Source organism: Elephas maximus, chromosome 6 (assembly GCF_024166365.1).
Source record: "Elephas maximus indicus isolate mEleMax1 chromosome 6, mEleMax1 primary haplotype, whole genome shotgun sequence".
NCBI classification, from domain to species: domain Eukaryota; kingdom Metazoa; phylum Chordata; class Mammalia; order Proboscidea; family Elephantidae; genus Elephas; species Elephas maximus.
The window spans coordinates 138,404,050-138,418,196 of NC_064824.1; the positions used below are offsets into that span (position 1 = coordinate 138,404,050).

Here is a 14,147-nt window from a genome sequence, read left to right on the forward strand (position 1 = left end):
CTTTTGATTACAGTCTGTCAAGATTTTAATAGTGTTTTCCATACGCTATTTGGTTGTAAACGTTTGTTAGGCCCCTACTAAGCTCCAAGATCTTAGAAGAAACATGACCAGAAAGTTTCTTAGAAGTGAGAATGGCGAGCCTCCGGCTTGCTTACTTTGAACGTGCCATCAGGGAAGACCAGTTGCTAGAAAAGGACATCATGTTTGGTCAAGCAGAAGGCCAACAAAAACAAGGCAAACCGCCAGTGAAATGGAGTAACAGGATAGCCACAACAATGGACTCAAACACACCAACGATCATGAAGATGGTGCAGAACCAGGCAATGTTGCGTTCTGTTGCACGTGAGCTTGCCGTGAGTCGGGAACAACTCGACAGCAACTAACAACAACAAATAAGTGCCAGCCTATGGTAAACACAACAGACCTAGTTCTGGTTCAAGATCTAGCTGCTGAATTTGGTGTTATGTTAGAAAATAATGGGAAATTGGATTGGGAAGGTAGGACGAGGCTGGAGACGGTGTTTGGCATTCCACTTAGCTCCTTCGCCACGCTTATGTCATTAGTGCACACCATCACAGAGAACTAGTGTCCTCTTGGAAACGTAGAAAAGACTCTTCACTATTATTCTCGTTTCTTTTTGTTCTTCCCAAGCCCTCCAGTGTGCTTGGGAGTGATGCTAATAGAAGTATGTCATCAGCATACATTATTTCTTTATTAGCCTGTTTCTCAATTTTGATTCTGAAAATATCTTGATTTCGTCTAATTGCAATTGCACTATGTACCGCAGGCAGCGAGGGTTCATATTGGGGGGAGCTGAGATGGACCCTGTAGAATTTTTCTTCCTGCCCATATGCCTTTGAAGCTGGGCCATTAGTTCTAAGGCATGTATGTGATCTCATCAACCTGCTTCTGGGAAAAGAAGAGCCTAGAGCGTGTGTCTTGGAGGAAGCAAAGAAATTACTTTAATTCTAGGTGGTGGGAGATTTTTTTTTTTCTGTATCTAAAGCCAGGGCTGGCACTGGAGCCATTTTATTCCTAAATAATTTAACGATATTCAAAGATAATCTGATGTTATTGTAGGAAAGTGTATTTCTAATAACTTCCACTTGATCCGGGTGAATCAATTCAGGCAGCGCATAATTGAGTCTGTTAGCAAGGACTTTAGCAAGAATTTTGCAATCAGCGTTAATTAAGAAGATGGGACAATAATTTGTGCATAATTCCGGATCTTTTCCTGGCTTGTGAATCAAAGTAATAAGAGCAACGCTCAGGCTGGTGGTGGGATAGTGTCATTAGGTGCTGATTTATAAGTACTTAGAAAGGTTTAATTTCATTTCGCTCCGAGCAGGCTCCCCCTGCCCCCACAGGCTCTGCGCAGGGTGCACAGCCGGGAACAGGGAACTGCCCTCCCCTTGCTCCTCCTGTCCTGGGTGACCTCTTGCTTCTTATTTCTGCTTTTATTCTCCACCCGAGCACCCCACTTATTTGCCCATGTGTTTTTTTTTTTCTGAATACTTTTGCTGAATTATTTGAAACCAGGGACCCCGTGCTATTGATGTGTGTGTGTGTATATGTGCGTGGGAGGCTGCAGTAACAGAATACCACAAAGTGTGTGGCTTTAAAGAACAGAAACTTATTGTCTTACAGCTCTGGAGGCCATAAGTCCAAATCAGGGTGTGGGCCGTGTTGATTCCTCCTGAGAGAGGGGTTGTTCCGTGTCTCTGTCCTAGATTACATTGCTGCCGCAATCCTTGGCGTTCCTTTGCCTCTTGTAGACAGATCTTCACATGGTGCTGTTCCCTGTGTGTGACTGTCTCCGTTGTCTGCTCTTCTCTTTTATAACACACTGTTGTTGTTGTGGAGCCCTGGTGGTCAGTGGCTAAACTCCTGGCTGCTAACTGAAAGGTCGACAGCTCTAATGCACCAGCCACTCTGCAGGAGAAAGATGCGGCGATCTGCTTCCATAAAGATTACAGTCTTGGAAAACCTACAGGGGCAGTTCTACTCTGTCCTAGAGGGTTGCTGTGAGTTGGAATTGACTCGACGGCTGTAGGCTTTGGTTGTTGTTTTTGAGTGCCATGAAGTTGACTCTGATTCATAGCGATCACATGTGACAGGTAGAACTTCCCCATGGGGTTTTCTAGGCTTTCTTTCTTTCTCTTTTTAATTGTACTTTAGATGAAGATTTACAGAACAAACTAGCCTCTTATTAAACAGTTAGTACACATATTGTTTTATGACATTGGTTAACAACCCCATGACACATCAACACTCTCCCTTCTCAACCTTGGGTTCCCTATTACCAGCTTTCCTGTTCCCTCCTGCCTTCTAGTCCTTGCCCTGGGCTGGTGCACCCCTTTAGTCTCATTTTGTTTTATGGGCCTGTCTAATCTTTGGCTGAAGGGTGAACCTTAGGAGTGACTTCTTGACTGAGCTAAAAGACTGTCTGGGGTCATACTCTTGGGTTTTTCCAGTCTCTGTCAGGCCAGTAAGTCTGGCCTTTTTTTGTGAGTTAGAGTTTTGTTCTACATTTTTCTCTAGCTCTGTCCAGGACCCTCTATTGTGATCCCCGTCAGAGCAGTCAGTGGTGGTAGCCGGGCACCATCTAGCTGTACTGGACTCAGTCTGGTGGAGGCTGTGGTAGATGTGGTCCATTAGTCCTTTGGACTTGTCTTTCCCTTATGTCTTTAGTTTTCTTCATCCTTCCTTGCTCCCGAAGGTATGAGACCAGTGGAGTATCCTAGATGGCTGCTCACAGGCTTTTAAGACCCCAGACCTTACTCACCAAAGTAGAATATAGAATATTTTGTTTATAAACTGTATTATGCCAATTGAACTAGATGTTCCCCCACAGACTGTAATCTTTATGGGAGCAGATTGCCAGGTCTTTCTTTGACAGAGCTGCCAGATGGGTTCAAACCACCAATCTTAGCAGCCAAGCACTTAACCTTTGTACCACCAGGGCACCTATATAAGATGCTAGTCATATAAGATTAGGGCACAGCCTACTCCGATATGAACTCCTTAACTTCACTGACAATATCTTCAAATAAAGATCCAATTTCCCCAAACACGGTCACGTTCGCATGTACAGGGCTTAGGACTTCAGTGTATCTTCGTGGGGAGCACAGTTCAATCCTAACAGTGTATAATGTTCAAGTCAAAGAGTTGTACATGGCTCCAGGGGGGACATTTTTTCACAGATCCTTCTGCAAGATGCCTCTGGGTGGGTAAGCAACACGAGCCTTTGACTGCAAGTCGGGACACATGCTAGCTTACGTTCTGCTACTGACCTGTGAGTGGCCAAGTGGGAGCCTCAGTGTTCCCATCTGTAAAATGGAGGCATAGAAGTGTGTCTTAGCCTCCTAATGCTGCTATCACAGAGATACCACAAGTGGATGGCTTCAACACAGAGAAATTAATTTTTTCACAGTTAGGAGGCTAGAAGTCTGAATTCAGGGCACTGGCTCTAGGGGGAGGTTCTCTGCCTCTGTCAGCTCTGGGGGGAAGTTCTTGTCTCTTTTCAGCTCCCGTTCCTCAGCTCTTTGGAGATTTTCGTGTGGTGTGGCATCTGTCTTCCTCCGTCCGTGTGTCCTGGCTTCTGTGCCCAATCTGCTCATTTTATATTTCAAAGGAGGTTTAAGACACACCCTGCCTGGGGAAGGCCTCGCTGGCGTAAGACACACCCTGCCTGGGGAAGGCCTCATCGACGTAACAAAGAAAACCCTGCTCTCACCTGGGATTACATCAGCAGCTGTGATGTTGTTCTTAGGTGCCGCGGAGCTGATTTTGGCTCATGGTGACCCCAGGGGACAGAGTAGAACCGCCCCAGAGGGTTCCCAAGGCTGTAATCTCTGTGGAAGCAGACTGCGCATCTTTCTCCAGCAGAGCGGCTGGTGGCTTCAAACTACCGACCTTTTGGGTACAGCTGAGTGCTTTAAGCATTGCACCACCAGGGCTCCTGTCCACAGGGATAGGGGTTAGAATTTACAAAACATATTTTTGGAGGACGCAACTCCAGCCATGACAGGTGGACTACAGACCTAATGGAGCCCTGGGAAGAGTGTTGGCTTCATGCCGCCGCCCAGCTCTGGGTCCTCAGACCTGCAACCCAAGATAGCCTAGGAGAAACGCATCCCGAACAGGAGGGTCTTACTGCGCTGCAGATTCTTGGCTCTTTGCCTTCATACGAGGCCAGTTCGTTATAACATGCTCTGGTTTGGGGATTTATCCCCCTAACAACCAGCCCAGGCCTGACCCTGAGCCAAAAAACCAAAAACCAAACCAGACCCATTGCTGTCAAGTCGATTCAGACTCATAGCGACCCCCTAGGATACAGTAGAACTGCCCTATAGGGTTTCCAAGGAGTGGCTGGTAGATTCGAACTGCCGACCTTCTGGTTAGCAGCCAAGCTCTTAACCACTGCACCACACAGCCCCAACTCCGAGCCAAAAGGCTGTGTATTCCCCACATCCCAGATCCCAAACCAGTCTCCTACCAGCCTCCCAGGAGACACCCTCACAGCCCTCAGGCCTGCCCCTGGCCGTTGGAGACCTTCTGGAAGGTGGACGTTGTCTACAGAGGCTCCTGTTGGGAGTCATCACACCTGGGGAGGTGATGGGGTTTAGTTCATCTCCCCCACAAAAACCAAACCTATTTCTGTGGAGTCGATGCCAACTCATAGCGACCCTATAGGACAGAGTAGAACTGACCTTTTGGTTAGCAGAAGAGTTTATATATATATATATGTATATATATATAAAACCCAATCCCAGTTATGTGTGTGTATATATATATATATAAAACCCACTGCCATTGAGTCCATTCCAACTCACAGGGAACCTATAAGACAGTGTAGAACTGCCTGATCAGGTTTCCAAGGGGCGGCTGGTGGATTTGAACTGCCTACTCTTTGGTTAGCAGCCAAGATCTTAACCACTATAACACCGGGGCTCAGTTTAGAACCTAGTTACTCAAATTTGTAAAGAACCTTAGGGATGAGCAGGAGCAATCTATTTTTTTTTTTTTTTTTTAATGAGGAAACTCAGGTTCAGAGGGAGGGACTGAGGTGTTCAAGGTCACACAGCTGGTGGTAGAGCCAAGGCAGGAGCCCAGTCACCTTACTGTTGGTGCAGTGCCCTTCTCATTACACCACCATGTCTCAGAGGCCACCATCATTACATGCGCTCTTGTCTTTGTGTCAGAACATGACTCCTTGAAGGCAGGAGCAGTGGTGGCTCGGTGGTAGAATTCTCACCTTCCATGCGGGAGACCCAAGTTCGATTCCCGGCCAACACACCTCATGCATTGCTAGGACGCTGAACGAGTTTCAGCAGAACTTCCAGACTAAGATGGCCTAGGAAGGTGGGCCAGCGAATGGAAACCCTATGGATCACAATGGCCTGATCTGCAGTTGATCATGGGGATGGCTCAGGACTGAGCAGTGAGCGTTTTGTTCTGCTGTGCACGGGGTTGCCCTGAGTCAGGGGCGCACTTGACAGCAGCTGACAGCAACAGCAGGAAGAAGCTGTGGTCCTCTAACTCGTTCAACTGTTTGTCCAAAGGGTTACACCTCTTCACATATAAGGCAGAACGGCTGACACTAGGGGCCATGTGGCCCACCACCATGGCATGCCCAGTGCCACACCTTTAGAAGCACTCTCTGGACGAGAAGTCCGCTGTCTTCTGCAGACTGACCACATTTTACACACACATGTGTGTCTGTCACAGGCTCATCAACACGCAGTCCTCACCTATATGTACTGCCGGGTGCAATTTCTTAATAAAATCTCAATTAGTATTTCTTTAACTTGCCTCCAGATGCTTAAATACCATTACCCCAAACACAACATAATGCCACTATTTTTCTATTTCAATCAAGAATTCAAGTAGCATCTTGACTTGTATATAATATATCGGCAGCAAAATCACGGAATGCTGACATCCTTAATAATAGCAATTAGTAATCAGTTGTTTCTTAAGTACTTTGATTACGCCAGTTACCAAATTGTACAGTTTATGCGTTTGGGGGCAGGATGGGCCTCGCCGCCCCGCCCCCAGCCGTCCTTCCTCCCTCTCCGTGTACTTGGTGGCTAGTGAGCCACTCGGTATCGAAAAGAGGCAAGGACAGGTAATGGAACTGTTGCTGATATTGGCAAGGAGAGAGCTGGCTTTGGCAGAATGTAGACTCAAACATTTTCTGTGCAAACAACCCAACCCCGGCAGTGTCTGTGGAAATACACCGGTGCCAGCCCAGCTGAAGGCCAGCAAAGGGCTTGGCCGTCGACACCCGTCCCCCAGCCCCGGGTTTTGAGCTAATTCTCTGGGCCAAGAACTCAAGCAGACTCTGGATGCGACCAAGTGTTAGGCAAGGCTCTTGCCGTTGTTGTTAGGTGCTGTTGAGTCAATTCCAACTCGTAGTAACCCCAAGTGACAGCGTAGGACTACCCTACTGGGTTTTCTAGGCTGTAATCTTTATGGGAGCCGATTACTAGGTCTTTGTCCCACAGAACCTCTAGGTGGGTTCAAACCACCAACCTTTCTGTCAGCAGCTGAGCACTTAACCAGTGTGCCACCAGGGTTCCTATTCCTGCCTTTGAGGAGGTCGTATGTGAGCGTGATGTACTCAGCTGGTCTATGAAAATTGCCCAGCAAGGCCGTGTCTTTTGGTAACTGATGGAGACTGAGTTGTTGTATTCAGGTGAAGAGGTGAGGTGAGGTTTCGGTCTTGGAGGGCAGGGGTGGCCTTCAAGAGGAGGTGACCCCCTGTGGGCGTCTGGAAGGGTGGGTTGCTGCAGGTGAGCTGAGGAGACACTCACAGACCTGAAATTTGGGTGCTTGTCAGGTTCAGGGTGTGGCTGGCTGGGGCTTCTTGTCTGGTCAGGTGGGTGGCTCAGATGGGGAGGCTGTGGTGGGTGGGCTGGGGCTCAGCCTTATTCACCAGTCACCTGGCCCAGCCCCATTTTCCTGGGCAGCACCATTTCTTCATCTTCCCGTTCCCCTTCCTGGGGTTTACATTCTTGATGGTATCCCTTCACAATATGGACTGTGCACTTGACTTCTAACTACTTGGAGGGAGTTGGGTTAGAATCCATGGGCTAAGGGCCCAGTTGTCTACAAGACTGCTGTCACTGCAGACACCAGCTCAGGGATCTCCAGGTCACACTCACGCCTGACCAGCTGACTACAAATTCTGGGGTTCCTCCCACCAGCTCGGTTTCGAGAATTCACTAGAACTCTCACAGAACTCCCTGAAAGTGCTGTACTTAGGGTTCTAGTTTTATTAGAGCCTCAGAACCAGTGGAAGGGAGTGACACATGAGGCGAGGTGTGAGAGGGCCCTAAACGTGAACCATCTTTTATCTTCTCCCTGTTGAGTCAGGATATGCCAGCTTTCAGGCACACCAGTGTGTGACAATAGGCAGAGCATTGTCAACCAGAGCCCTAGCTGTCCAGGTTCTGTTGAGGTTTCATTACACAGGAGTGATGGACTGAATCCTTGGTCACGTGATTAACCTGATCTCCAGTCCCCTCTTATCCCTGGGAATCAAGCTGATGTCACTTGGTTCAAAGCACCAACCCTCTAATCACCTGGTCAGCCTTTCTGGTGCAGCCAGCCCCCACTCTGAGTGGTCTTGTTTGCATAAACTACCTAGGGGACCACCATGAATCATTTCATCGGAGTAAACTGTCAGGCGTGGTCCGAGGGTCCACCGTCAATAACAAAGACGTTCCATCACTCTGGAAATTCCAAGGATTCAGAGGCTACCTCCCAGGAATCAGGCCAGCCAAATTCTTTATTACACAGACTGCATTTCAAGTCTATTACCATGAATTCTAACCACACTTCAAGATTTCCTAACGACCCCACAAATACACTTGAATCCAAACAACTCTTGTTCTGATCTGGGTGTTCTCCAAGGACTCATGCTGACCAAGAGAAAGAGACTGTTTGCTCCATGCTCAGGCAAAGGGAATCCGACTCAGGCTGCAGCAGGATCTTTGTGATCATCGGGAAACATGGGGCTAGAAGGGACCTAAATGTTAACCCAGAACAGCCATTCCCAAAGCCACCATTGGTGGTGTCCACAAACACCAATCCTACGTGCTGTCACTTGATGTGAAAGCAAAATTCTGGGGTCAGATAAGAAACTATGCCCAATGCAGCTGTAACCTTGTCCATTGTGGCAAAACCACAGCCTTAGAGAGAGGGACCTGGCATGGAACGTTTCCAAGCTCATTCCAGCATGGCGGCCTTTCTCAGGAAGCTTGTGGGCCTTTGATATGGTAGGACAAATCTAATCTCACACCCTAGGTAAGAAGGTGGGGATTGGCCCAGAGAAGGAAAGTGACTTTCCCGAGGTTGTACAGCCAGCTGGAGCGCCTCACTCCAGGTCTGTGCTTTTCCAGACTCCCCACAACCTCCCTGTGGTGACACTGGCTGGACCATAAGCTCCGGGGAGGGAGTCCTGTGTCGTTCAGGTTTATGTTCTCCACCCTCTGCACTATTGTGCACACAGTAAAAAACCAAAGCACCAAACCCTCTGCTCTCTAGTTAATTCTGGCTCATAGCGACCCTACGGGACAGAGTATAACCGTCCTGCAGGATTTCCAAAGGGTGTCTGGTGGATTTGAACTGCTGACCTTTTGGTTAGCAGCTGAGCTCTTAGCCACTGCACCGCAAGGGCTCCCAGTCACCTTAATCGGCCACTGAAATGAAGAAGACTTTGTAGGAACGTGGAAAATACTTTAGAAGTATTAACTCAAAAGAAAAAAAAATTATCTTTATGCTTTGATGATAAGTAGGTGAAATTTACACAAGCAAATGGACAAGGTTGGGAAAAAATAGAGAGACGAAAACAGCTGCTATGTTAGGATGGTGAGAGATGGACTAATTTTTTCTTTTTAAATTTTTTGTGTTGTGCCCATTGTTGCTTGTGCAACACAGATGTATACACACAGTAGATACAGTATGTTTGTGTGTGTGTGTGCGCACGTGTGTGTGTATACATACATACATACATGCACCACCGTCTGGGTGGCGCGGATGGCTAAGTGCTCCACTTCTAGCCGAGAGGTTGGCGGTTTGAACTCACCGAGAGGCAACTCAGAAGAAAGGCTTGGTGGCCTGCTTCAGAAAGGCCGCAGCCTTGAAAACCGTATGGAGCGAAGTTCTACTCTGTGCACACGTGGTGGGTGTCACGAGTTGGAATCAACTCAACGGCACCTAGCAACAGCAATGCATACATGGCAACTAACAGCAACATATACGTATAAATACGAACACATACGTACATATGACTCAGATACCCAAGTACGTATCATTTGCCCAGGAACGACCCACCCCTGAAACGCAAGCTGCGTATCAGCCCGTGTGGTGGAAATTCAGTTTCAAATGTAGCCAATGCCTTCTGGTTACCTAGGAGCACCCCGGGGGGCAGCTGGGCTGAGGGGTCCTTCATCCAGTCGTCATTGGACAGTTCTATAACGGCGTCCACGTGCTTGACTTCAGAGCAGATCACGTCTGCCACTCTGTCCTCATCCCTGGAGTCCAGGGCCAGCTTTAATCTCTTCACTAAGTCTGAGCTGAGCGGGTAGTCCGGGAGGTAACCCGAGTCTGGCATTGTCGTGTCACCGGTGCAACGACCAGTCCTTCTGTTAACCTGAGTCCAGAGTTAGCAGCCGTTCGGAGAGGATGTGGGGGTGTTTGCTAAAAATAGAAGAGGCCTGGCTCCTGTCACAGGGAGCTGTGACTCATCTTTCCAAAGGCGTCATTAAGGGTTGTTCCAGAGACGGGGCAGTAGACAGGTTTGTGAGTGGGGGAAGGAGCGGGGACAAAAAAATGTTGCCTTTTATCCAACATGAGAGTCTGGCCTGAAACTTCAGAAACCTTTGCCTGCGCCTGGACTTGGGGCTTGTGTTCTGTTGAAAGGAACATTCTCTGATATACCACAGCACACGCACCTCCTTTCACCTGAAGGCAGAGCCTGGTCACCTGGCAATTGGACAAACCTTGAGCTGAATAGGCTTGCAGAATGGGATGGAATCTTTGGGTTCCAAATTGAGAGTTGGGCTGCCTGGCCTCGAGGAGACAAAAGCATCAAATAAAGAAAGAAAAGTAGAACCTAAATATTAGCCGGCCCCCCCCTCCACGCCTCAAGGCTGGCAAACGTGCTCAAAGCACACTATTATGGATCCCACGGAAGAGAACCCCCCCTCGTTGATTCCTGTGCATTCCTGGGGTGGGGCGGGCTCCTTCCCCATGGTCACCCCTGCCTTTAGGGACTGCATTCAAGCACTGTCCCTGGGTCCCCCCCACATCTACCTGTGCACAAGACTGGGCTGCTTCAGCAGTATGACTGCTGACACCAAGTATTTTGAGACGGTCTGAGGGTCCAGGGTGTAGGGTGTGGGATGCAGCTTCGTATAGCCTCCTTTACCTTGCACCCCCATCTTAACATCTGTCTTAGCCATCTGGTGCTGCTATAACAGAAATGCCACAAGTGGATGGCTTTAACACACAGAAGTTTATTCTTTCACGGTCTAGGAGGCTAGAAGTCCACATTCAGGGTACCAGCTCCAGGGAAAGGCTTTCTCTCTGCGTCAGCTCTGGGAGAAGGTCCTTGTCATCAATCTTCTCCTGGTTGAGGAGCTTCACAGTACAGGAACCCTGGGTCCAAAGGACATGTTCCCCTCCTGGTTCATTTTTGGTGGCATGAGGTCCCCTGTCTCTCTGCTCACTTCTCTCTTTTAATCTCCAAAGAGATTGACTCAAGATAAAATCTAATCTTGTAGATTGAGACCTGCCTCATTAACATAACTGCCTGTAATCCTGCCTCATTAACATCATAGAGGGAGGATTTACAACTCATAGGAAAATTACTCCAGATGACAAAATGGTGGGCAATCCTACAATACTGGGAGTCATGGCCTAACTAATTTGACACACATTTTGGGGGGGCACGATTCAATCCAAACCCCGCCTTTTCTCTTTCTCACTCTCTCTCCTTCCCTCTTCCTCTCAGCTCCTGGAGGAATTGGCAGGTTCTGTTCCACACATAGGTGCTTCCCCAACATGCTCGGCTCTGCATTTGAAAGCCTGCGTTTACGAGGCAGGCATGGGGAGTGTCTTGGTTATCTAGTGCTGCTATAACAGAAATACCATAAGTGGGTAGATTTAACAAACACAAATTTATTTTCTCACAGTTAGGAGGCTAGAAGTCCAAAATCAGGGTGCCGGCTCTAGGGGAAGGCTTTCTCTGTCAGCTCTGAAGGAAGGTTCTTACCTCTTCAGCTTCTATTCCTTGGCTACTTGATCAGCTTCATGTTGTCTTACTAACATAACAAAGAAAACCCATTGCCAAATGGGATTATAACCACAAGTATGAACTTGTTGCCATTGAGTCCTTTCTGACTCATAATGACCCTATAGGACAGAGTAGAACTGCCCCACAAAGTTCCCAAGGGTGGCTGGTGGGCTTGAACAACTGACCTTTTAGTTAACAGCCAAACTCTTAACCACTGCACCACCAGGTTCCAACCATAGATATAGGAGTTGGGATTTACTACATATATTTTTGGAGGACATAACAGGTAGTTTTTACCAATGTCCATTCCCCCTTCCCACAGCCTAACAGAGCCTGGTGATGAATCCCGTTGACTTAAGTCAGTAGTGTTAGCCCTAGTCTCCTTTCCAGCTACTTGATGTCTCAGCTACTCATGCAGCTAGGCGAGGTCATGCAGCCCAGCTCTGGCTAATGAGTGTACAAGTGGTCTGTTCTGAAGTTTTCTGCTTTCCTGATTGAAAATGATGCAGTGGCTGGCACCTCCCTTTACCTTTCTTCTTTCCTGGAACATGGATGTGATGTCTGGAGCTTTGGCACCCATGTTACAGCCATGAGCTGGCAGGCACTAGATAGGAGATCAATACACTAAGGAGAGTGGAACAGAAGGAGAGGAAGAGACTGGTTCCTTGATGACATTTCTGAACCTCAGCCTCAGCTCTGGGCTGCCAACCAACAGACTTCTTGTTTTTATTCCTTAAGCACTATTAGTTATGTTTTTAATTACTTGCAGCTGAAGGCATTCACAGGTAGTATGTTCACTCTGCCTTGTAAATCATGGAAATGGTCCAGTGCTTTGCAGCATCAAATGCCTTTGATGCTGCTGTTGTTAGGTGCCACTGAGCTGGTTCCGACTCATAGTGACCCTACGTACAACAGAACGCAACACCGCCCAGTCCTGTGCCATCCTCACCATTGTTGCTATGCTTGAGCCCATCGTTGCAGCCACTGTGTTAGTCCATCTCCTTGAGGGTCTTCCTCTATTTTGCTGACCCTCTACTTTACCAAGCATGATGTCTTTCTCCAAGGACTGGTCCCTCCTGATGTTCAAAGTACAGGGGATGAACTCTCTCCATCCTCACTTCCAAGGAGCACTCTGGCTGTATTTCTTCCAAGACAGACTCACTCATTTTTCTGGTAGTCCATGGTATATTCGATATTCTTCACCAACACCATAATTCAAAGGCATTAATTCTTCTGTCTTCCTTATTCATTGTCCAGTTTCCGAATGCATATGAGGCAATTGAAAATATCATGGCTTGAGTCAGGCCCACCATAGTCCTCAAAGTGACGTTTTTGCCTTTTAACACTAGAAAGAGGTCTTTTGCAGCAGATTTGTGCAGTGCAATATGTCGTTTGATTTTTGGAAATCAAAAGCAGATGCCTTTCATTTGTGTAAATATAAAGAGAGCATGGGTAGTGACCAGAGGAAAATTATCGGCATCGGGATAAAGTAATTTAAAAAAGTAAAATGAGAATTATTAGCGACTGCTATTGAAGTTCAAATCAGAAGGGAGGTAAAGACGAAGCACTTGTTAGACAGATAATAAGATGACAAAGCCTCAGAATATGGCCTCCACCGATCTTAATTACCAAGCTATCTGCTGGGTGCTTGATCAGTGGCACATACACTATGCTAATTATCCTGGCTAATTTTGTTATAATGTAATTCTTTATCAACCTTGCTATGTATAAATTAGGAACTGAAATGTAACTAACACAAATTATATTTAAGGCAACATGAATTTCTTTATTTCAAGCTGAAATCTTCTAATCTCTATTTCTCTCTCTTCCCTTGTCTGACGAGTCTTTGTGCCCCCCCCACCGCACCCCTGCCCACCCTGCCCCCTGTCTCCCAGAGCTCACGCCATCATTTGAAGGGAAAAGATCTCAGCACCACTTTTTCCCCCTAACTTCTCAGAAGTCTTCTATTTGACTTCCTCCTTCAGCAATTGTCCTTGAAGGATGCAGAGTATATTTAAGCAATCAATGGCAGAGAGATTCTGGCTTTCTCTGAATCAGGTCAAGGTCATGTCGGCGTTCTGTTTCAATTTTAAATGATCATTGGAGGCTACCAGACTTCTCTTGTTAGTCAATAACCTTTTGTATGGTACTTACAGGCAGTTAATGTTTCAAATGTGTTTAGCTGAGGACAGATCCTCCTGGAGAAGTATACACGTTAGCTGGAATTTTTTACATCACAAGGACTGACATCTAATGAGGTCGGGCTGAAGTTCAAGGTGGCAGTGCAGAGTTCGTTGGTGCGCCTTGGAGATCACCAGCCTTGTGGCTTTTCTCTGCCGATACTTTTCGTTTTGAAATACTTTGCAGCAAAGTAGCAATGCCTGCTGAATAAATGCATACAGTTTGAGTGGAATTTACGGTCGGCACCCTGTTGGGGTTGAACATCAGTAAGAGCCAGTCAGCAATGAGGGTCATGGGCTGGTCGAAATGGTCAGTTCGGAAAACTCAGACCCTGTTGTGACTTTGGAGTCCCTTGGTGGCGCAAATGGTTAACGTGCTCACTCCCTGATGTGCTGAGAACGTAGGGCACTCCAGATGAACAAACGACAGCTGCTCATGACAAACGGATGCATCTCACAGCGGAGCGTTAGACGAATGAAAGACGAAATGCACAAACGTCATTTCTATGGAGATTATAAAACAGGAAAAACTACTATGAAGTCAGAATGGTGGCTGCGTTTGCAGGAGAGAGAGGAAGGGGTGAGCGGAAAGGGATGGAAGGGGGCTTCTGGGTCTCTGTTGGTAACAGGGATGGACTAGGAGGGTGGCGGCTAGATGGGCA

General features: G+C 47.4%; 1 protein-coding gene across 1 annotated transcript in view; it reads right to left on the minus strand.

The window, feature by feature from the left end:
- Nucleotides 1–9,622, minus strand: part of ASB18 (ankyrin repeat and SOCS box containing 18) — an 82,062-nt gene extending 72,440 nt beyond the window's left edge. The window contains exons 1-2 of the mRNA XM_049889036.1: nt 9,418–9,622; nt 6,763–6,765 (exon numbers count right to left, since the gene is read on the minus strand). Coding sequence (XP_049744993.1) covers nt 6,763–6,765; nt 9,418–9,622 — 208 coding nt within the window. The remainder of the gene's footprint in view (nt 1–6,762; nt 6,766–9,417) is intronic.
- Between the last annotated feature and the right edge of the window lie 4,525 nt (nt 9,623–14,147).